This window comes from Anser anser (assembly GCF_964211835.1).
Source record: "Anser anser genome assembly, chromosome: 7".
Classification (NCBI taxonomy): Eukaryota; Metazoa; Chordata; class Aves; order Anseriformes; family Anatidae; genus Anser; species Anser anser.
In genome coordinates this window covers 22,720,913-22,742,754 of record NC_139727.1, presented here as the reverse complement: position 1 = coordinate 22,742,754, position 21,842 = coordinate 22,720,913, and the positions used below count along the sequence as shown (strand labels likewise).

The following is a 21,842-nucleotide window of genomic DNA, read 5'->3' as shown; positions in this document are numbered from 1 at the left end:
CCTGAATTGTTAGGAAGAATGACTTTTAATCCAGGCACTGAGGTCGGATAGGAAGTCAGAAGCATAACTTTCCTCAGCTCGTGCTATTGCTGGTTACCCCCGCTGGTGTCAGGGTACTTGCTAAGCATATTGGCCAAGGGATCACCAGTTAGCTGCTCTTCACCATGCTGAAGCCCAGCTAACACAGATAATTAGTGGGGAGATAATTTCAGGAGCCTGTATATTCAAAACAGATCCCACTTCCAGCCTCATTTACAGGTGTGTAAATCTGAGACAGCCGTTGTGAGCTCAACAGATTTATGATCACTTCTAAGCAGCTGGTTCCACTGGCAGCTAAAGCAGGTAAAGGTTCAAAGCATCTTTGCCATTGCTGCACCCTTGTACACTAAGTACAACCTCTGTGGAGGGCCGGAGAGCCTCTTCCACTGCTGGAGATACAACTTCATGGCCAGTGTTCAGGATCCAAGATACGATGGATCTTCTTGGCAAAGAAAGAAGCTGCCAATCTCAGGTGCTTTTTGTCAGTGCAACTCAGCAATACAAGCCTGCAGGGTGATGCTGCAGAGCATGCACTTTGCCAGGGAGATGTTTGCCCACTTTTTCTGTGTTGCAAAAGGACCTGCTAGGCAAGAGATGGGGATGGTGAGGAAGGGGTTCATGCTACGAGCAGCCCAAGGGCAGAATGTGTCAATTGGATTTGATTTTCATCCAACTATGAGTTTATAGATACTAGTTAATAGTACCTAACTATTTTGTCAACGGTCCTTTCCTCTCCCCACTGCTGGCTTGCTCCTTCCCAGGATGGGGTGGAGGAGAGCTTAGCAAGGAGTGCAGATAGAAACGATGGGTGCTAGGATGGAGTGCTGGCATTCCCCCGTGCCCATCCCACCAGACTGTCAGTGCAGGGAAGAGCTGTTGTTCTGCGCTGCAGTAACTGTTGTCATTTCTCCTGGCTCCTGGGTGCTTGGTGGATTCCCTCCCCAGAAGGGCTGCAGCCCCTGGGTGCTCCCCGCACGCCGCTGCCCTGTGGCCCAGCACACTTTGTGTTTCCTTCAGCGCACAACCTTAGCAGATGCACAAGCTCCTCGGCGTGTGCTTTGTGCCCTTTTTTTCCCCCAGCTCGAGCTGGGAGAGATTCAGCTCTCCGTCCTTGGCGAGTTGAAGCGTCTGTTGAGCAAGACAGCAGGAAGATGCGGAGGGGGGATGCGGGATCCACGCTGCTCCCTGGAAGAGGCATATTAATAACACCGATGCACGGCCAATTAGCAGAAGGAGCCGGGTCCAGCCCTCGTGTCTGCATGCTAGTGATTTATCGGCAGTAATTGCCGAGGCACTCAGCGCTGAGTTTGGACGGGAATTAATTCGAGGCCGGATAAATAATGCATGACGGTTTATTTAGCCCCACGTGAAGCGTCGCCGCCGAGACAGAGCTGGGAGCCGAGCGAGGTGGCGGAGGGCGGCGGCCGGGCCCGGGGCCGCCCGCTGAGGCGAGGCGAGGCGAGGCTGCCGGCAGGGAGGGAGCATGCTGAGCCCCCGGATCCGGCAGGCCCGGCGAGGTGAGTCCTCCGGGGGCCACGGGTCCCACCGGGAAACTTCCCCGGGAGGGCGAGGGGAGGGAGCGGCAGCGGTGGAGGCTCCGGGCAGTGAGGGGTGGGAGGGAGGGGGCTGGCCCCGCCGTGGTCTGCGGTGCCGGGGGGGGGAATTGAAGCGCTGGATTCCGTCCTGGGACTCGGAGGAGTCACTGCACCCCTGTGGGGGTTGCTAATGCTGCGCTTGTAATGCCGAAATTCCTGCTGGCGGCTGGCGGCAGGTGTGGCAGGCTCACCTGCGGCACCTCGCAGCAGCAGGCTGCTGGAGCGCGCTGCCCCTCCGGGGCGGGATGCAGGCGCCGGGGAAAGTCACTTGGTGGGAGCTGCTGGCAAGGACAAAGGAAGGAAGGAAGGAAAACCTGCCCTGGGTTTGCAACAGCTGCTTAGAGCAGTCCTCCAGACGTGCTCGAAAAGCGACCGGCAAGGGCTGGGCACGGCTCGCCTGGAGGAGATGCTGTGGCAGGGGCTGCGTTGGGTGATCTGCTGCCGCTGCTGCTCCAGCTCCTCGCTTGACATGGCATTTGTTGAGCATCATTGCCATTCACAGCCTAATGGCAGTCTCAGGAGGATATTTTCCCGCCCATCAGACACAAAAACAGATTAATGTCATTTAGGAGCAAAAGCAGACACAGAAGAGTATGTAAAGATTAGGTTTTTCCTCTGCCATGCCAGCGTTATAAAATAGGAAAGCGTCACTGGTTCTAACTGCTGTGATTCTGAGCCAGACACTTCCAGCTAAATGTCACTTTGGGTCATACATATCTATGTAAAAGCAGTGTTTTGCTCTGAACAGTCCTTAAAATACCAACAGTCCATTAAATAGCAGTATCTTAGAAAAAAAAAGAAGCTTTCTGCTACCTGGGCTCTATATGTACAATCTCATCCACAGTAATTCATAGCTACTTATATTTTACTTGCACAATTTTGTAGAAGTTCAGCAAATCTTTTGTAGGTGCTGCCTCTTTGCCATTCCCCTTCTAAGAGGTGCCTGATCTTATTCCAGTATTTTAATACATTTATTATCCAGCATTCCTGTGGGTTGTTGTAGCTCTGATGAGAGACAAGCTAACTGATGTGACTAAAGTGGTACAGGAAATCTGTGGCACAGCAAGGAAACAGGCTTTCACAACTATATGCTGTACTTCCACTTCAATTCATCTAGAAGAGAATATAAATATATATTGAAGTCTAGTTATGAGGCATATCCTAGATCCCTGTGGGTTACTGATGCTCAGAGGACAAACTGTAGTGTACTTCTGTGATTCAATTTCAATTTATAGCAATATATCTCATTCTCTCAGGGTTTGCTCTGAGTTTGGTTTATTAACTGTGCAGTGGTAGGTTTATTTCTGAGTAAATTTAGAGCTCATGGAAAGAGCTGTCTTGATGCCTTTTGAAACGTAAGGAATTTTCCTACTTTTTTAATGCCTTGGCAAAGTATTAGTTACCAGGCAGGGCCTAATCCTGCAAGGCTCTTCTATAGCTCTTATTCACAGGAGCTGCAAACAGGCAGTGCTGAAGATGGCTGAATGCTTCTTTGAAGGTAAGCATCCCGCCTTGCAAGACTGAAGTGAATATAAAATGGTTGTTCATGCTCCCTGACCTCTCTGCTGGGGTTGTTAATGAAGGTTCAGGTAGTAAAAGGTGAGCAAGCAAAGCATTGAGGAGGGCTGCGTGAATCTTTTGCTGATGGTGAACATCAACAAGGTCTGGAGAGCCACAAGCTGCTGCATGAGCTTTACTGACTTCAGGTTAGTGGCAGGCTGTTAGCTCTGCCAGTGAGGACTTAGCTGTGTAAGGGAGGCAGCATGACTTCTCTGAGCAGATGAGAAGGGATCAAAAAGAATGCTCTGGCTACAGTCTCTGGGTTCACTGGAGTGTGATGGGAGGCAGTAATAAAGTGGAACCCAGGGATGTTCTTGTATTTACTGTAGATTTATTGTGGCTGAATTACTCAAGCTACCTTGTCTATGTGCTGCTCTTTACTGCAGGCTCCCTGCATCTGTTCACGCAGGTCCCGGGTTTAAAGACATTCAGGCTTTTCAGAGTGTTGAGTCTGACATCTGGGGTGTAGCTCTCAGTATCCGTGATAGGAACAAAGATAATTGGCCTTACTAGAGGTAACTGTCAGTGTAATGCAGTCCCTGCCATTTCATCAGCAAGCTGGCATCTGTAACTCAGACACATGCATTTAAGAGGTACATTGTTTTCATAAGGCCTAGTAAGGTGTAAAATCTCACAGCCTGGAAATCTTAATGTGCCTAAATGGGCCTTCTGGAAAATCATTCATCCTGGTTAGGCCTGAATGGATTTTACATTATTTTTTCATCTACAGTGTTTTATGTACAGCAGTTGGCGGAGTCCAGGATTCTGAAATAAGTGACTGCAATGGAAAACATCTCCTATTCTCACATTCTTTCCTGTCACTTACTGTGATGGGGCATAAAAATGCTGTCTTCCAAAGTGGAGACAAGAGAACTTTAAGTATGGAGAGCAGGGAAAGCAGTTTTCAGACTCCATCCTTCAGTCTCAAGGAATGCATTTTTGTTTCATTGCTCTTAAGGTATGAAAAAATGAAGCAAAACATTTGCTGCTTTTCTCAAAAATTCTTAAACAGACTATACCTGACCAGTTGCATTTAAATGTGCTTGGCAATAGAAGCTGGACTGGCTACAAGTTTGCACATTTGTTTTTTAATAAGTGCTATGATGGTATTGCTCTCTATAGCAAAAGAACTGCTGACATGATAGATTCTTTACCGTATTCCTGTCTTCAGCACAGTCTGTCTCAGTTACATAGGCACGAAGAACTAACCTTCTCTTCTTACTAGGACTTTGTACTAGTGGGTGTCTGACATTATGGAATTGTCTGCACTTCTCAGATCTATTATTTCTGTTTGGCTGCACATTCATGCATATGTTACAGTATGTTGAAAATGTTATTCACAGTCATAAGAATTACTTTTTTTTCCCCGTTTAATTAAAAGTTAGAGACTGGAAAAGATGATGGGAAACATTTTAGCTAGCTAGCCTGCTGCAGGCAGGCTGTTTTTTCCTCAGGTATCCTTCAACACGCCTGTCGTAAAATTGCATTATTCCCCTCTTTTTCTTTTTTTTATTTTCTGAAACTCATCATAATTCAATTTTAATGAAAAGTGGGCTTTAACATACTTAAAACATTTCTAAGAATGATGTATAGTAATCTTGCCAGGAGGGACTTTAGAGGGTAAAGTACTATTATACCCCTCTGGGAGTGTGCACATGTACAATGTAAGCTTCATGTGCTTGCAGTGAGGACAGCTATGTTTTAATATTCAGTGCTTTTGCAATGGTGTCATTGTATTTTTAATGAAAGTGCTGTTTCTTTGATTACCGGAGCACAGATACCCTATACTTAAACTGCTTTCTTATGGCACTAAGGATACATGATTGTTCAGTCTCCATCCTAGCAATTTGTGAGCTGGTTGGCTAAATCCAGACAGACTTGAAAGGAGAAAAGACATGTCAAAATATAGTTGACTCCTATAAGCTCAAAGAAAATTGGAGGCAGGATAGAGGAAAGATAACCATATCTGTATACCCAGGGAAAACTTTCATATAATACTCAACAGAAATATATGTTCTGGAAGAAAATGCCCAAATGACCATGCAAAAGACACATTGGTGATCTTGTAAATGCACACACATGTTCAAGTTAGCCAAAAAGTTAAGGGATGTAGGAATGTATTGTGTTGTTGGGGATGATCCTGTATAGGATCAAAATAGTACTGGTGCAAAACAGAGCCCCCTAAAATTCATATAGTAAGGATATTAGTTACATGCCATTAACTGTCTAACAAACCCACTCCTAAGGATCTGCACTATTTGCTAATGTAAACATCTCCAAAGTTGTCAGTCACAACACGCCTATTCGGAACTGATAATTTTATTTCAATCCATTACTTGTGGCCAACACTTCACTACCATGTCACAGAACTTCACAATTCATAATGGATTTACCTTTGCGTATGCTACATTTCACAGTTAACATTTACATTCTGTGGATTAGGGAAAATTCGAAGGCAACTTGAAACAAATTTCCTGAAGTTTAGTGTACTGTGAAAGAATACTGAATTATCCTTCCTTTTTATTCAGCAGCTATTAACTGGCCATTCTCTGACTGACACATCTGACTCTGTAAGAACTCACCAGCTAAGGGCTTAGATATCTGAATGCAACCCTGCAACCTTAGTTCTTGAGCGGATGGAGGACATCAGGATAATAACATGAATGTACTGGTATGGAATTGTGGGGTTTGCCAGTAGCAACTTATTTCTGTACCAGGAATACGGAGTGATTGGGGTCGTCCCTTTAAAGATTTCCTGTCTAAATGAAATTGTTATTAATCACTTCTTCAAGAAGCCTTAATGACAGCAGAAAGCTATCAACCAGTCATGGCTTTCAGAAGGTCTCATCTAGCCTGAGTTTGCCAGGCTTAGGAATGAACTTTGATGTGCAACATCTCTGGAAAATGAATAGGGCATTTTTACACCAGTGAAGGTGACCTCTGACTCTGTCAGAAGATGCTGCTTATGCAGAGTCATATTTGGCTAAGCCAGCTAATAATTCTTCAGTAGCACTGATACTGTTCGGGTCCCAGGGGTTGGGCCTCTTCTAAGAATCAACCACATAGGCCCAGTAGCAGGTGCCAATAGCAAGACAGTCTGCAACAGGAAAAGCTGAGATGAGGCCGAACAAGGGAACAAAAAATAGTGATTAAATGAGATTTCAACACAAAGGAGAAGAAAAAGTGTGAAAATTAGTTTATGGGAAAAAAAAAAAAAAGATATGGCAGAGAGAAGACATTAGGAACGGTGAAGTAAATAGAGTTCATAATGTCCCAGAGGCAGCCAAACAGTCTCAAATGCAATCTGGCTTCTCTGGTTACTGAGGGGTCAACCCTCTGGCTTTTTTCTGAGTCCTCTACAGAAGGCATTCCTGCTGCCCTGTGCAGAGCAGTTCGGTGTCACATTGCTATTTTCTTCAGGCATACAGGGCAAACTGGGTGCATCTTTGCCCTCAATTCCTGCCATATCAGCGACCTCTCTTAGCAGGGGCCAGCACCACACTGCTGAGGCAAGCCCTAGACCTCAAGGACTGCCTAGTGCAGGCTCCTCAGGCTGTACCCCCTTCAAAATCATGCTGCGTGAAAAGCTTGTTTCTCTGGCTAGTGAGAGGCAGAAAAGGGGAACTCTCACAGACACCTGGTCCCCTTCACAAACCACAGCTTTGCACCTGCAGCCTCTTAGCTCCGCGGAGAGGAACTCAGAGGGCCTCTGCAGCCCCAATGCTGCAGCTCTGGTTTGAGGGGCTGACGTTGCACACAGCTATTCCGAAGCATGTGGGTGGCCTGCACCTTGGCACCTCTATCTCACCAGGCAAACAATAACACCCAGCCTAGTACTCCTGCAACCAAAGTCAATAGCCCTGAAGCTGTGTACTCCTACAGAAATTTCCTTGAGCCCCTGAGAGCCCACCAACACAGGTGGGAGCACACCAGCCCCCATGGCGTGGAGCAATCAGAGTCACTAGCTGCAGCTGGCATGGCAGGGCCAACGTTACACTGGGGGAGCCCAGCTGCAAGGAGGAGGCTTACTATATCCCTTCCTTGAAAGAGTGTTCCTTTGAGGCAGAAGAGGCAATTTCAGGAGCTGTGTTCTAGAAAGGTATGTGGGTAAAAGGCTAGAGTAAAATGCTGGCAAAACCAATTTGGTTTATGGCCTGTGGTTTGTGAACTTGTGTGAGAAGGAGCCTCTGAGGCACTGTGGGGCAAGCCCTGCTTGTGGTGTGGGTCTGGGCCTCATCTCCTTGCTTTGGAGAAACGTGAGGTAAAGCTGCTGGGTTGAGCTTAAAATTCTAAGAAAATGCTGTAGGCTGCTGAGGGAGGCATTGGGGCTGGAGCCTGGTATGCTGCTGGACTAGCTGCATGTAGGTGCCCTGAAGAACAGCCCCAAGTTGGAGGGGGAAGCTTGGGGTGGACAAATCAGTGTGTGGGTGTCACTGCGTGCTGTGTCTGGCCCTAGGGAGGTGAAGGAAGCAGGGGATTATCCCTGCCCTGTTGGTAGCGGTCAGTCTCCTAGCACTTTGCTATTTTGGTAAGGGGTGTGCAGCGCAGCGAGCTGCATTATCAGCTGGCATGCTCTGTCTCTGTTGTCTGGTTCAGTGGCTGTGTGTGTGTACAGGAAGGTCTGAGAAACTGATAACTGGGGCATAACTTCAGAGAGAGAGGTTCAGCTTCCTGCTGTTACTCAGTGGTACGATCCATGAAAGAAGGACCTGGGCTGTTCAGAGGGGTGAGCCTCTCTGTCCATGTGGAGATGTCTCTTTCTTTCCACATGGGCTTCATGGTGTGTGCTGAATTAGGTGAAGCTTTTGGCAATAGTGTTCTGTCCTGGCCTGAAGGCTCAGGCAGGAGATCACCTTCTGTAGGACAAGCCCTGAAACTTTGCAGGCAAGCAGCAGTTTACTGGGCACACGCCATTTGAATTTGAAATAACGAACTATGGCCTCACCTCCCAGGGAAGCGTTGAGGCCTTAAGAAGGAGCAATAACACTGCTCGAAGGGTGGCTGGACTGCCAGGAAGATAAACTGTGTGTGGGGGGAAATTAAATATTTAAAAATGAAAAAGCCATAGGCTTTCTAATTTAGCCGTAAAACACCTGCTGAGTGAGTGCAGGCTGGCAAAGAGCACAGTGGTAGCACTACAAATGCTGGCACCTCACTCCTGGGAGGTCAGTCACCTGCTCCTTCTAGAGCCTGTATAAATGTATTCCTTTTCATTGCAAGGCTACTACCAGAAATACGTTATTTTTCCTTGCTGGCTTCCCTTTACATTGGTGGTAGTTAATAGGCAAGCACAGCAGCACAAACAGCTTGATTTGTTTTCTCCAGCTCCCTGCATAATAGGCAGAGGTAGTTTGAGGCAATGATGAAGGCCCTCCCACACCATGATGGCAGGGGGGAACCCCTTGATGAGGGTGCAGTATGAGCCATCTGGTGAGCTGGAAGAGGAAAGGGAAGGATCCGTGCCCAGGCCTGCATGTGTTTAAGGTATTTAAAACTAGAATGGGGGAGGGAGGCTGCTGCTGACAGTCCTTCTAATGTGTTTGCCTTCAACAGAGCTTCTCTGTGTGTGTCTCATGCCCAAAAGAGAGTAAATTTGTCTTTATGAATAGCTTAACAAAGGAGATACTAGGTGTCCTCTGGAGTTGAAAAAAGTTGCTCGGAGTATCTTTCCTCTTAATGCGTGTAATTAAAAGCAACTTATGCTTCAGTAGGATAGTTGTTTTGTGAACTCACTGAAGTTAAAGAGGAAAAAAAAAACCTATCATGTGTGGTGTTAAATGAGGAGGAAGCTGTATACACTTGTTCTAAGGTGAAGTGGTTACACTGCAGGGGAAAGGATTGGATCAATCATGATCTCTGGGAGAACTGTAGGCAGGGAGTTTCACAGTCTAATGCTTAACCTTGTGCAGACCTCCAAGTTAGGAGGACCCCTCCCTATGGTGTTAACTAGTGACATCTTGTTACAAACAGCCAAATAATTTAAGTTGGTACTTGTGTTCAGAGTATGAGACATGTAGGAGTAAGAATTCCTGGATTTCTTCTAGTTTTGTCCCCCAAATAAATAACCCTGTCACTAAGGCAAGTCACTGAGGGACCTGTTTTGCAGAGAAAGGGACAGGTGATGTTTGCACACTGAAAACAGACATAACAAATGTTGAAATGTACATTGAGCTGTTGGTGTAATGCCCTAAGAGTAGTGTAGGAATGAATACCTGTGTGATATTTGTATAAAAGAAATGAGAAATATGTTATTGCTGAATATGGGGAGGTTTTATTCCTGAAAGTGGCTGGGTGACGTTATCACTTCAGTGTTACTGATAAAAGGCCTTGACGAAGTTTTCTCTACTCCTAGTTACCATTTTCAGTTCAGAATAATTTGGGGAAGTGATATTCTATGGAGAGTGGCATACAAATGTCTCTGGTTAGTATAAGATATCAGTGATACTGGCAGCCACTGCAGTATCTGAAGAATATGGACCAAGTACTTGGCACGTCATGGGTATTGACACTTGTTATAAACACATGGGTGAATGCAGGGTATATGACTGACTAAGTTATTACGCTGCAGCAGACCTATGTGCTGTATCTGTAGTGCTGAAGAGCTGCAGCTTTGACCAGGATCCCACAGTGCTTGGTGCTGTACATGTTTAGGTACAGTCCCTGCTCCACCATGAATGTGATTGTGGCCAGCATTTTTTGTTTGCCCCTCAGTCCACCACGGTTAGGAAAACTATTTAAAATGAAGTCTTAAATCCATACCCACTGGGAAGATTACAAGAGGTTTTCACTGATTGTGGAGGGGGCACAAGCTATTTATTCAGTCTTCTTTCTGTGACCTGATTTGACTCACTAAAATAGCGGGGGAAAAGGAATCTGAGATGACTTTCTGGCATTCCAGAGAGTAACTATTCTTATAAAAAGGTCTGAGCTTGTCAGTGAAGTGTGGGAACATAAGGCTGGGTGGATCAGAAGGAAAGAGTGGTGTGGGTGTAGGGAGAAGGGAGTAAGACTTCCCTCTTCTGGCAGCGGTGAGCTGTAGCTCAGCGTGGTTGCCCAAGGAACTACAGAGCTTTGCCAGCAGTAGGGTGTGAGTTTAGCAGTACTTGTCAGGTAGGCAGTTCTAACTAACCAGATGGAGATGATGGGCAGCTTTCAAGAGATGCTGCCAAGGTTCAGTGGGAGCGGAGAGCTGGTGCTTGGCTTTGCAACGGTTCTGTAGCCCATTGCGTGCTCTTTGGTGGTAAGGGCATGCTTTAAACTGACTCAGCAAATGGATATGAACTAAGTGCTGCTTTGTCCTCTGAACAGTCTGCTGCAGTGGTTCCAGTTGGGAACTGTCAGTGCATGGTGCAGACCTGAAAATGCAGACTTCTGGAGGGAACAGGTTTCTGTACTTGTGCTGCCCAATGGTATGGTCTGTAACTGTGATTTTAACAATAACAAAGGACACAACATGTTGAATTTGGGACTCTGACCTACTGACATTTACTTATCTTTGCCTCTTCTTCTTGCTGATCATATCTTTTGTCTCCTTTCTATTCTTTTTTTTTTTCCTGAAAACAAACAAAAACAATTGTTGAATCTCTCTTGGTAATGAAACTAACCTGAACCTGCTGTCTACTGGGATAGAATAGCATGAAGTTATAATGGACTGGCTATCCAGCTTCTTTGTGTCCCTTTCAGTGCTTAACAAATAAATAAAGCATATGAGTATTACTCAAGTGACTAGTGTTCAGTTAACAGCAGGAGCTTGTAACTCTCTAACCTTGCCTGAAGAGTACAGCATTACCTAGCCTTCTCCAAGCCGAGGAACATACATGCAAAAGGCAATGCTGAATGGCTTGCTTAAAATATGATGTGCAGCAAGCTATGCAAAACGACTTCATCCTATTTCTAATTGGGAAAGGAGGCCAGTGTTAGCGAAGAAAAGGTTGTAAGAGTGATGAAAGGCAAAATTGAATGGTTGGGCTGTGATGTATTTTGTGCATTCTGTTATAGAGAAGCTAATGCATGCTGCTGCTACATGATCAGTAGCAAACTGGCTGGTACTGAAAATATAACATAACCATTACAGCCCCCACATTGTATCTTGTGTTGAGGGTTAAAAGGCCAGTAGTTATGGTGCTAAGTGAATGATGTTTTTATTCCTTGTCCTTTCACAGGCTTTTCTTTGCAAGGGCTTTGCTTACCTGTTTGATACACATTTTCATTTGCCTTGTACAGACAGGGCTGTGCTGTTACTTCAGATACACTGGGAGCAGGAGAACTAAGATGAGAATGGATGGCTGCAACAGCTAAGGCTTAAACTAAGTCTTCAATGAAGAGCCATTATATTAATAGTCTCTGTTACTATAATGTCCAAAAGTTTCACTATTTACTGTCTGTTCTACTGCATGTGTCTCTGTCCTTAGTCTAAGCTACTGGGTCAGTGGGCAGATCCTGTCTAGTGTCTTCATTTGGAGTAGTTAGGGATGTCTACATAAATAACCATTTTGGTTTGTATTAATGGCATGCTTTTGAAGCAGATCTGATTGTTTCTCCATAATGTAGAATCATAGAATCATTTTGGTAGGACTTAATGATCTTGAAGGCTTTTTCCAACATTAAACCAACTGTTGTGCTTTGGCTGGTGTTTTATCATAGTTCTGGATTGTTTCTGATGAATAAATGTGCTCCATGTACAGTGTGCTTCCATGGTCATTCTGTGGGATGCAACTACTGAGACAAAAAGAAAATCTCTGAAATAAGTATTGTGTGGGTCATGGGGGACACCAGCTGCTCCACCATGCTTGTCTGCTCCCAGTGTGCTGTACTTTCTGCTTCAGATCTAGCCAAAATAACGTTAGCATATTTCATTGAAGCCACGACCCTTTGGGTCACTCTAAAAGATAGCAAAGATTCAAACTGATTGCTACTTTTGTTCAGCCTGATGGCCCCAATGCCTTTTTTAGGTGCACTAGCTGCCTACTTGTGCGAAGTAACTGATGAGTATAAGCGGTTCTCCTGGTCATATTCCACAGGTCACTGGAGTATAAAATAACTTTTCTGATTTAGAGCATGCTTTATACAGAGTTGACTATACCGTTTGTAAAGTGGTGAAAAGCCATGGCTGTTGTCTTGAACTACACAGAAGACCAAGATTAATTCCTTCATGCCACTCGGAAAGCAGCAGCCCTCAAACCAGTGTGTCTTGCCTTCTTGGTTTCCGATGGTGTTAAGTAAATGCTGTAGTATAGGGAGAAGAGTTGTTCCACATGTTCTAAAAGGAAATACTGCATGCTTATTGAAGATGGATGCAAATATCTGAGCCTGCTCTGACTCTAGGAACGTTATAGGCAGCTTTGAGTGCTGCTTTGCATGAGCTAGTAAACCTTGGAAGAAGCCTGAGCTCAGGGCATGGCAGTGTTAAATAGTTTTCTGTACCTGAAGGAGTATGTGTAGAACAGCAGTGTTGTGTGGGTGTACTAACCTGCTAATTAGCAGGAAATCTTGCCTCCTGTTTTGCCAGGTACTGTCAGCATGCTTACCCTTAAAACATGCTGGTATGTAGAATGTATGTAATCTAATGCTTCAGAGCTTCTTGGCATGTGGTTGCCTTCCCTTTCCCTGTTATCAGTGAAGGAGCTAGGCTGCTCAGCAGTGCGTTTCTTCATTGTATCTTTACAGCTGGCATGGCTTAAAAAACAAACCAAGTCTGGGCTGTGGAATATTCCACAGTACAGCTGTGAAAGCAGCATCTCCAGGCTTTTCTATTTTATCTGAGATTTTCAGTTGTAAAACCATGCACCAGTCCTGCCTGGGCATGTTTGGAGAGATGATGCAGTCCCAAGTAGTTGCAATAAAGTTCTAAATCCTCCAGCCCAAGGGTGCTGGCTTATATGCAGTCATCCTTTGGGCAGCCTCTTGTTCTGGCTGATCTCCGAGCCCCTGTGGCTGGGTCTGCTCGCCAGGCCCCTGTTGGACTCTGTCTGCAGCCTTTCTGTTCTGCAGCTGGCACCCTTGGGCAGGACTTGCTTTGTTCAGGAACCTGCTGGTTTGCCAGGCACCCTGGTACAGCTTTAGTACATCTTTCCTGGAGTTTGATGGCATGAGCTTGCATTAGTGCTTCACAAGGAACCAAGGAAAGGTGGTAGAATGCAGCACATTGTCTTGGTCTCTATAATCCCGGAATATTCTATATAATGTTCTGAATAGAGAGGTGTAACTTCATTGACTACAACTAATGGAGCACAACCTGTTGTTATGGCAGTACTCCTAAATGTAGTATGTGTCTTCCAGGTCACAAAATGTGAGCAAGCACATGGCTGTGTAGCAGCATCTTGATTCAGTGCAGACTGCTACTCTATTTGGCTTCAGAGAACAAAAAGCCATTGCCAGTTTCTTTAAACTGATATCCTTCTAGTTGTCTAAATACATTTTATCACCGATCATTTCAAACATTGTTCCATTAATGTCTTTACTGTGTTTCAAGATGATAAATTCTCAGGTTGTTGAGGAAGTGTCTTGGTTTCATTTGTGCTCGCTGGCTGTGGTATCTCAGCAATCAAATGCAAACACAAATACAGATGTGTACTAGAGACAAAACAAATCTGAAGCAAATATTTTTTCCTACAACTTGGTGAAAGGAAATGCAGTATCTCTTGTGTTGTCGGAGCTTTTTTTGACACTGTTTGAATTAAGTAAAAACTGAGAATATTGTTTATAGTGTGTAAGATCTCTTCCTTTTGTGGCTAGTCTTTTAAATAAAGACTATCAGAAATAATAGCTGGTGTCACTGTCATTAGTTGAAGGAACATTAGAACAAAGTGCCTTCACTGAAGGACAGTTTGTCAGCCAGAATCTGTTTAATGACTGTATTGATTTAGTCTTATTGCCTATGAAATTTCAAAAGACCACAACTTTAATTGATATTGAAATCAATCAAGTCAATGCAATTCAATGTCTGATTTAGTTAGGTTCTCAATAACTGTTCAAATCTGTAGTGGTCTGAGCGGGGAAAGGAAAGAAGAAACTGTGAAGTGTTTTCAGTGAGAACTGTGCTCAGAAAAGGGGAATGGTGTGGACAGAGAAGGGAAGAAGTGTAGCAGAGGAATTTGTGTTGATGTGCATGCTTAAGGTAGACAAGGTGATGAGAAAGTGGTAATATGTATTGCTCAGAGGCAGGTCTGAGTGGCAGAGGACTCTTGTAGGTGTCTGATGTTCTGGTAATGGGGTGAAGAGGAGAACTGAAGAGTAACTTTAGACAAGCTGGGATGTAGATAGGGATTCCCGTCTCTGTAAGGAATGGCAGCATGGCTCCATCTGAGTTGGTCTGTCCACTCCTTGGGATAATCTTTGAGTTTGCTATTAAAGGCATAGCAATCAAGTGTGGGGGTTTTAAGAGCTTACTTGGTGTATCCCAGGTGTTAGTACAGCAGTCATTGTTGGTCACCTCACTGTCTTTGCTCACAGTGCCTACTCCCACCTTCATCTAGCCATGACAACATCCATATGGAGCATCACTTCCAGCTGCAGGAGTATTTTCAATGTCTGCAATTCTGGTTCTTGCCATTTAATGATTCCTGCCGTCTAATGGTTCCTAAAAGAGGCTTGGCTCACTGTTGTTGGCAGCAAGGATGTGGGTCTATATGGTCTGTAATAAACTTGCTGGGTGGTTATTGTCATTTTTCCTGCTTCTGAGTGGGTATGTCCTGTAGCTGGCATTTCAGTACTGTTGCTCTGTGCAAGTGAATCCTAAACCTTTTTTCCAGGGGGAGCTTGAATCCTTTCTACATTGATTTCTGTTTAATGCTTTTCTGTGTGGCTGAGTCAATAATCAATTCATGAAAATGTGGAGAGCAAAACCAAACTGTTTGGAGTTATTGAAAAGGCATTACTGGATTAGAACTCTAGAGTGTGTAAAGTATTTGCTGAGTTGTTGTATGCCTGATTTATTGATTTGTTTTCTTCCTTATGCTTTGCTGTTTCCATAATTCTGTTATATGTTCTTAGTGCTCATCTATTTATATAGCTACTGTTAAGAACAAGGGGCTTGATGTACTGGATTGGATTATCAAAGTAGGTATTTTGATCCAAGTACTATGAGATACCAGCTCCTTTAAAGGCAGGCTGTACTCATCTGAAAACTTTCTTCTGACCTCTCTATGCAATTATTGTATTCCATGAAGCTTGCAATGTCAACGTCAATGCCGTTAATAGCCATAAATAATTCCTCCTTCTAAAAATGTCTGTCTGGTCCATGTTGTTGACTTACAGATGAGGTTGCTAAGTATCTCCATAATGAAATTAACTATTACAGTCACGACTAGAAGCTCTAAGGAAATGAAAAGCTAAGACAGCGTGAAGAATTAACAGCCATAGCAATTGACTAACGTGTGGTGCTGCTTAAAATAAAAGTATGAGGATATACATCCTCTAGTGTCTGACTGCAAAAGCCTCAACTCTTTGCTATAATAAATTGTTACTAGGCAGGGCTGTGCAAGTAACCCCAAAGGGTGTGTGAAGGAAGGCTTACCGTGGGTTATGCCAAAGCTAGGTGATGTCTTTTGTGAGGTTTTTGTCAATGTAGATGATATAATAAAGGCAGTTTGTTTCCAGTTAAATCTAATAAATCTAATTCCTGTTGGGTAGGAGTGGGGGAGTAGGAGAGGGTTTATATAACTGTATGCAGACAGGGAATTTGGAAACTACTGGGAATCATGCTTGGTCTGGAAGGTGCTGAGGTGCTGTAGTGTGGAGGTGACTGAGGTGCTTCCTGAAGTATAGATTTTGGTGGTATTAGACTAATTAGGTTAATAGCCAAGGCACTGTCCAAGAAACATAGTTCCATTTGGAAAAGCAAATTCTTGGGATATTTGTAAAAAGGTGTGTTGTAACATGAATGTGGAAAGGAACCTGGGACTGTCACAGATAACAGCTTGGTCCTTGCTATAAAACATGTCCTGGGATGAGGAAAAGGCTGTTCCTTCAACTAAGTCCTTACGTACCTCTGTAGTAGAGATTTAAATGTGAAGTCTGCTTTCTTACTGCATACACACGAAATGGGATCCTCTTTTTCTTGAGAGTGATGGGGGGAGCAGGCAAAGTTGTATGGGGTACTTTTGTAATCATCTGCTAGAGGGCACTGTGTTGCCAGAAAGGGATGTATGAAGGCATGAAGACTTCAGTTAGCTTTGTGGAAGGCAAGCGATTCTTTACATACTTTGCTAGAATGAAAGTCTTATCAGAGCTCAGACTATAGTGAGTAAACTTAAAGAATAAGCCCAGATACGTCAGAGCCTGACTTTAAGTGAATTCTGTGTTAAGCTTTTTTTTTATATATATGTAAAAATAAGTATTTGAGGAGTACTGGGTTACTTGAGCAAATACAAAGTTTGCTGGTAGATCTCACTAATGTGGAACTAATGCTTTATGTGAGTTCAGCTTAAATTCAGCAAATTATCTTAGCCAAAAATAAGGGAAAGATAACTCTGAAAAAGATGTAACTCTCTATCAGCATGTCTTACGTCATTTCAACATCTTAATTAAATTTTAGAATACAACTGAAAACAAACTTCTTACAGTAGGAAGTAGCTATAGGTTGAACCCTACTTTTTCTTGATGGAGGCATGAGACAAACTTTATTGTAGTGGAACTCACCCTAGGAACTTAGAGAAATGGAAAAAATCTGCATGTCAGACAAGGTTTCCCACTGAGTTTTACACTTAAAAAAACCTAATAAAGTGATGCCCTCTTCCTGTAAAACTGGAAAACTGTCAGAGGACAGGCTGACCTCCTGTGGGGTGGTTACAGGAGAGGTGAGCAGACTTGCTCTAATGAAGGAAAATGACCTCAGATAGTAAATAACTTTTTTTATAAGATACTTCATAACTTCATAAATTCAAAGGAAGTAGAAATGGAAAAGACCTATGAGATCATGTAACCTTTCTATTCTAGAGGGCTCACTTCTTACTTGCAATATACGATTATTTGCTACTCCAGACTAGTAGATTTGTCCTTTTGAAATTTTTCCAGTGTGTTTTTTCTGCTTCAAAGTTGGAAAGCTCAAAAGACTCAGGTGACATGAATCATACTGTATAGCTATGTTATCTCTACGTGCCTATTCCCTTTTTGAGTCTTTCTCAGTTCTGACTCTATTGGTGCGTGTTTGTTTCCTCCTGTGGCAGCTGGTGTCACTGACAAAGCATCTCAGTGGCAGTGGGGGTAAGAATGTCATTTTAGTATCTCCTGTTCTCTTTTCTGTACCCCCCCTCACAACACCTGCACATCCTCATTAGGCACATCCTCTTCTTTTGGATAGAGCAATATTGTTGTTCCCATGTACACCTGGAGGCAAGTAATGACTTGCCATGAAGGAAGAGGGAGTAGGAGCAGTGGAGGTACTGTGCTGCCTAGAAGATTGTTGAAGCGAGCAGTACCAAAAGGTTGATGTTTGTCTTGTTTTGCTGTCATTAACTTGAATGTACACCCTGAAAAGCAAATTCCTACTGAAAGGAGGAGAGTGCAAGTAGTGGTCTGTTCTCTTTGTTTGTTCTCATCCTTATTTCATTATTTTACTTTCTCTGTAATTGCTTTTTCAGCCCGATCAAAGAGTTTGGTGATGGGTGAACAGATTGGGCCTCCCTCCAGACCTTCCTCTCCTAACCCTCAAGAACGTGTGCTGAAGTGTGGCTGGCTGAAGAAACAGAGGAGCATTATGAAGAACTGGCAGCAGCGGTGGTTTGTGCTGCGTGGGGACCAGCTCTTTTATTATAAGGATGAGGAAGAAACTAAACCTCAGGTAAGACTATTTTTAGAATTGTACAGTGTATTGGCTGTGACTTTATGTGGGTCACAGTCGGTACTTTTGTTTGAGACCTCAGTTCAGTTGTTCTTAGCACTGAGAATGCTCAAAGCAAGAGATGTTGCAAGGAGACTTAGTTACCACATGGATAAGTTGCAGAGTTTGGGAGAACATCAGAAGTTATTTATTTACCTACTGTGGCATGCTGAGAAATTCTAAAACAAAACAAATTACCTCTGCCTGTTAACTATTTGCCATGTAACTAGTCAAAACTTTCATTACTATATACATCTCACCAGATGCAAGGCAAGGTGTTAAGTATAAGGCATCATTTACACAGTACGCTCTTAGCATTTCAGGGAGGCTAGTTTAGTAAGAGCGTAGTTATGTGAGAGAAAAGTAGGAATTGTAAGCTGTAAATATGAAAAAGAAATTGCTGTCACTGTCAGGTGTAATTGGAAAGGTGTAAAGTAAGAGCCCAGAAGTGAAGGAAGAACCTTTTTCTAGGTTGTGGTATTGAGAAGAGGGTTGAAGACAAGAGTGGGGAGTGTGTAAGTAGGATAAAAGACAGGATTACCATAACCCTGCTTTATTTAGTGGAATAATGCTGTAAATGGCTTGAAGTAGCCAAGTTTGGGAACTGGTAACCCTTTCCTTTGACCATGAGCAATTGCTGGAAGCTGCTACCATCTTGTCTTGCTGAAGTTTTTTCTGGCTCCATGAGATTTTTTTCCTGATCCATTGCAATCCTGCAGTTCTTGTCTGCTACTGGAGAAAGGTCTGAACAAAGCTCAGTACTGAGCTAAATATTATTTTATCATATGTAATGGTTATTTTTGCAATATGAGGTCTATCTAAGCTTATATGTTCCATGCAAGTGAGGACAGCATCTAGCAGTTAGAAGTTGTGGCAGCTTTGCAGTAGCACGTAGGGAATGGTTTGTCATATTAACTCTTGTTATCTGCTGGACAGCATTGAGCCTACTAACACTGTTTTCTTAAGGCTGTATCCAGTACTTCATCTGTAATCATTCAAGAAATTTGTTATCTGTGTGTATAGTGCCTCTCCAAAGCTTTGTTTTTAGACTCAGCTGCTTTCTGCAGCGATATATTCCACTGGCTGTCTGTCCAACATTGGTTAAGAGTTTCCCTTTCTCCACTCCCACTGTGCACAATGCTCCTCCCAAAACTGGTCAAAATATGATCTAGAAGCCAATACCACTTTGGTTCAGCTGTCACCAGACTTACAACTTTTGAAGCACAGCATGAACTCCTGACCAGTAGCAAGAGCAGAAGGGTGGAGTGAGGCAGTCCAGACAATTTTTCTCTAGGTAGCCGGACTGTATTTCTCTATTTCATAAGGCAGTGGCATTCTTGGTTTTGCATATGATGTTATTGACCTGCTAATTCTCTCTTGACAGAGCAGCAATGTTTCCTACTAAATCCCTAAGTGCTATCAAGTTTGATCTTCCCTGAATTAGTTACATTTCCTGTCAGTTCTGTAGCTTTCCTCATGAAGAAATCTAATTACGGAAAACTCATTGCTTAGAATCACAGTAATGTCAGTACCATTTATGTACTATTTCTACTGCAGTTAACAACTCAAAATACCCCATAATAAATAGTAGTGCAATTTACTTCAAGTAAGGACTTCTAGTAAAAGCTACGATTGTCAGGAGGCTCTGTTAAGCATCTGGAAGTAAAGTCTTTTAAGCAGATGCTGATTGTTCATGAAAAGCAGAAGTTAAGTATTTTTCACCAACTGAAAGTTGTCTGCTTTTCAGGTTATTTTATTTTGTTTTTGTCTCTTTCTGCTAATGCAACTTGTCTTCACAGTATTTGAGTACATTTCACAGCTAAACAGAATATTAGTGAATATTCTTTCTATCTGTAATTCTAGGCTGTCAGCTGCTGTTTTCAGAAGCTGCAAGCCAGAAACAAGGCTTGTATTTCTCTAGAAAGTGGCTGACATTGATGCAAATGGATGACACTAAAAAAACAATACACATCATGGCAGCATTAATGTTTTATCCTCACAGCAAGCCTTGCCTTGAGCTAAGGTGAAGTTGTTAGTCTGAATTTGCTCATGGAAAACTGTGATGCAGAGACTAAGTGACTTGGCCATATATTCTTGAGAAATCCTGAGTAGGAAAATGAATCTGCATCTCCCAAATTTAGCACTTCAACAACTTTAGTCTTACTTGGTCTGGACTGTGCTTTCCTTCTATGCTCAGTTAAGGTTAGATTTGGGAGCTGAAAGGTGCACTATGAAGACCATTCAAAACAGTTTTTGCACTTGTCCATGCTAATGGTCCAAACACAGGTCTCAGTGAAAGCAATTTTATGATTGACCATTCTCTTTTCAGGCAAAATGCACTAGCCCAAGAAGGAGGCTTTTGGAGGACAGGCTTTTACCAAGACCTGACTATTATTTTGTCTGATAATGCTTTGGGAGTCTTTTTAAACTTTGAAAATCTATAGGAATTGTAAATGTGAAGGAAACGTTGGGTACAACGAGAGATTGTATTGAAGGGGGGGAATGTTCCTTTCCAGGAGGCTTTGCACAGTCTTCTGAGGTGGAACGTACAGTCTGCTTTCCTAAAGGTGCTGCCTTGCCTCTCAGGTTGCTGTAGACCTGCAGGGGAAAGATGAGCTAGAATCAGCTGCTTTGCAACCTTACTCAGAAAATTGCAAAGTACGCCAGTTTAATGGCACAATGTCCACTAGTCTACAATATTTGCATTGTCACAGTCCTCTCAACACACAAAAGGTTTCAAATTCCACTTTTTAGGGTTGTATCTTCTGGCAAGCCCATGAATGCAGATGCTGCACCACAACAATATGTGAGGGGGAAAAAAGCGTACTTTGTGAGCAGACATTTAACCTGTTCAGTCTTTTCTGCTTTCAATTCACCTAAACCAGTTCTCTGAAAATGCACTGATGTGAAAACAGTGTTTCATTGTCCTAGACTGACCTCCAAATCTTCGTATGGTCATCTGTGAGGCTGGAGTTTGACATCAAGAGCTACCATGTTCCAGGTTGCTGAGGCAAGAGTGAAGAGCCTTGCTTAGTCAGCTGGGCCTCATTATCTCCCAAGTAATCCATTGTTAAGCAGAGAGAGGTGAGCCAGCTGCTTAGGGCTAGCCTGTGTGGGTAGAGTGTATGGGTTTTGTATGCCAGCATGCAGGACTTGAGAGTGGGCTGTAATGTGTTTTAGCATGTTTTATATACACCTGGGAGTTATTGCTCTTCTATGCAAATTTTGAGGGGAAGAAATTTAGGCAAGGATTTGTGCTGTGTCTCGAAGGAGGAGTGTGTATCTGTCAGCAAAAATTAATTTAGCAAGCTGGGGAACAATTTGACCTTCTTCTAGGGGGAGGGAGGCCATGGGAGGCAGGCTTCTGTTTCTCTAATTTTGCTGGCTCAGAAGTACCACAATCCAGTGACCTTGTGGCATACTGTCTGCAGAACTCAAGGACTGAAGCTATGTAGAGGCTCATGTTGGTCCTCTCCCGTTTGGGTTCCTCCACTGGATCATGACACAGCTTGTACTGTTCCTGTTGTGGGCCAATTGGATATCTCAGCGGTATGTCTGGCAGCCACGTGCTTTTCATGTTCTTCCGTCTCTCTCCCATCATGATCTCCTGGTTTTGCTCACTCCTGCACCATTTTCCTTTTTGTCTGCATAGCTTTGTGAGCTGTTTCTGGGTTTTTAGCCTTGTTGGCTAATGATTTGACAGGCAAGGGTATGCAAGCATAAGATAACTCTTGCAGAATAGGACCTGTATCTCCTTAGATATTTGAGTATGGCTCAGAGCTCCTAAGCCCAGCCTCCCCAGCTTGCTAAAACTCTTCATTAGTGCTGTA

At 43.6% G+C, this 21,842-nt stretch overlaps 1 protein-coding gene across 12 annotated transcripts in view; it reads left to right on the top strand.

Moving 5' to 3' along the window:
* Positions 1 to 25: 25 nt before the first annotated feature.
* The window catches only part of ARHGAP22 (Rho GTPase activating protein 22), a 149,933-nt gene continuing 128,116 nt past the window's right edge, over positions 26 to 21,842 (top strand). For 2 of the 12 annotated variants that reach the window (XR_014586563.1, XM_083843373.1), the window contains exons 1-2: positions 524 to 1,556; positions 17,774 to 17,973. Coding sequence is in view for 10 of the 12 variants with exons in the window: in XM_083843373.1 (XP_083699499.1) it covers positions 1,523 to 1,556; positions 17,774 to 17,973 (234 nt within the window). In the remaining 2 variants the exon portion in view is untranslated. Of the gene's footprint in view, positions 1,557 to 5,774; positions 7,294 to 7,318; positions 7,556 to 8,428; positions 8,679 to 17,773; positions 17,974 to 21,332; positions 21,562 to 21,842 lie in introns of those variants that run through there. The other 10 variants (XM_083843374.1, XM_083843375.1, XM_083843384.1 and 7 more) reach the window with 10 other exon arrangements.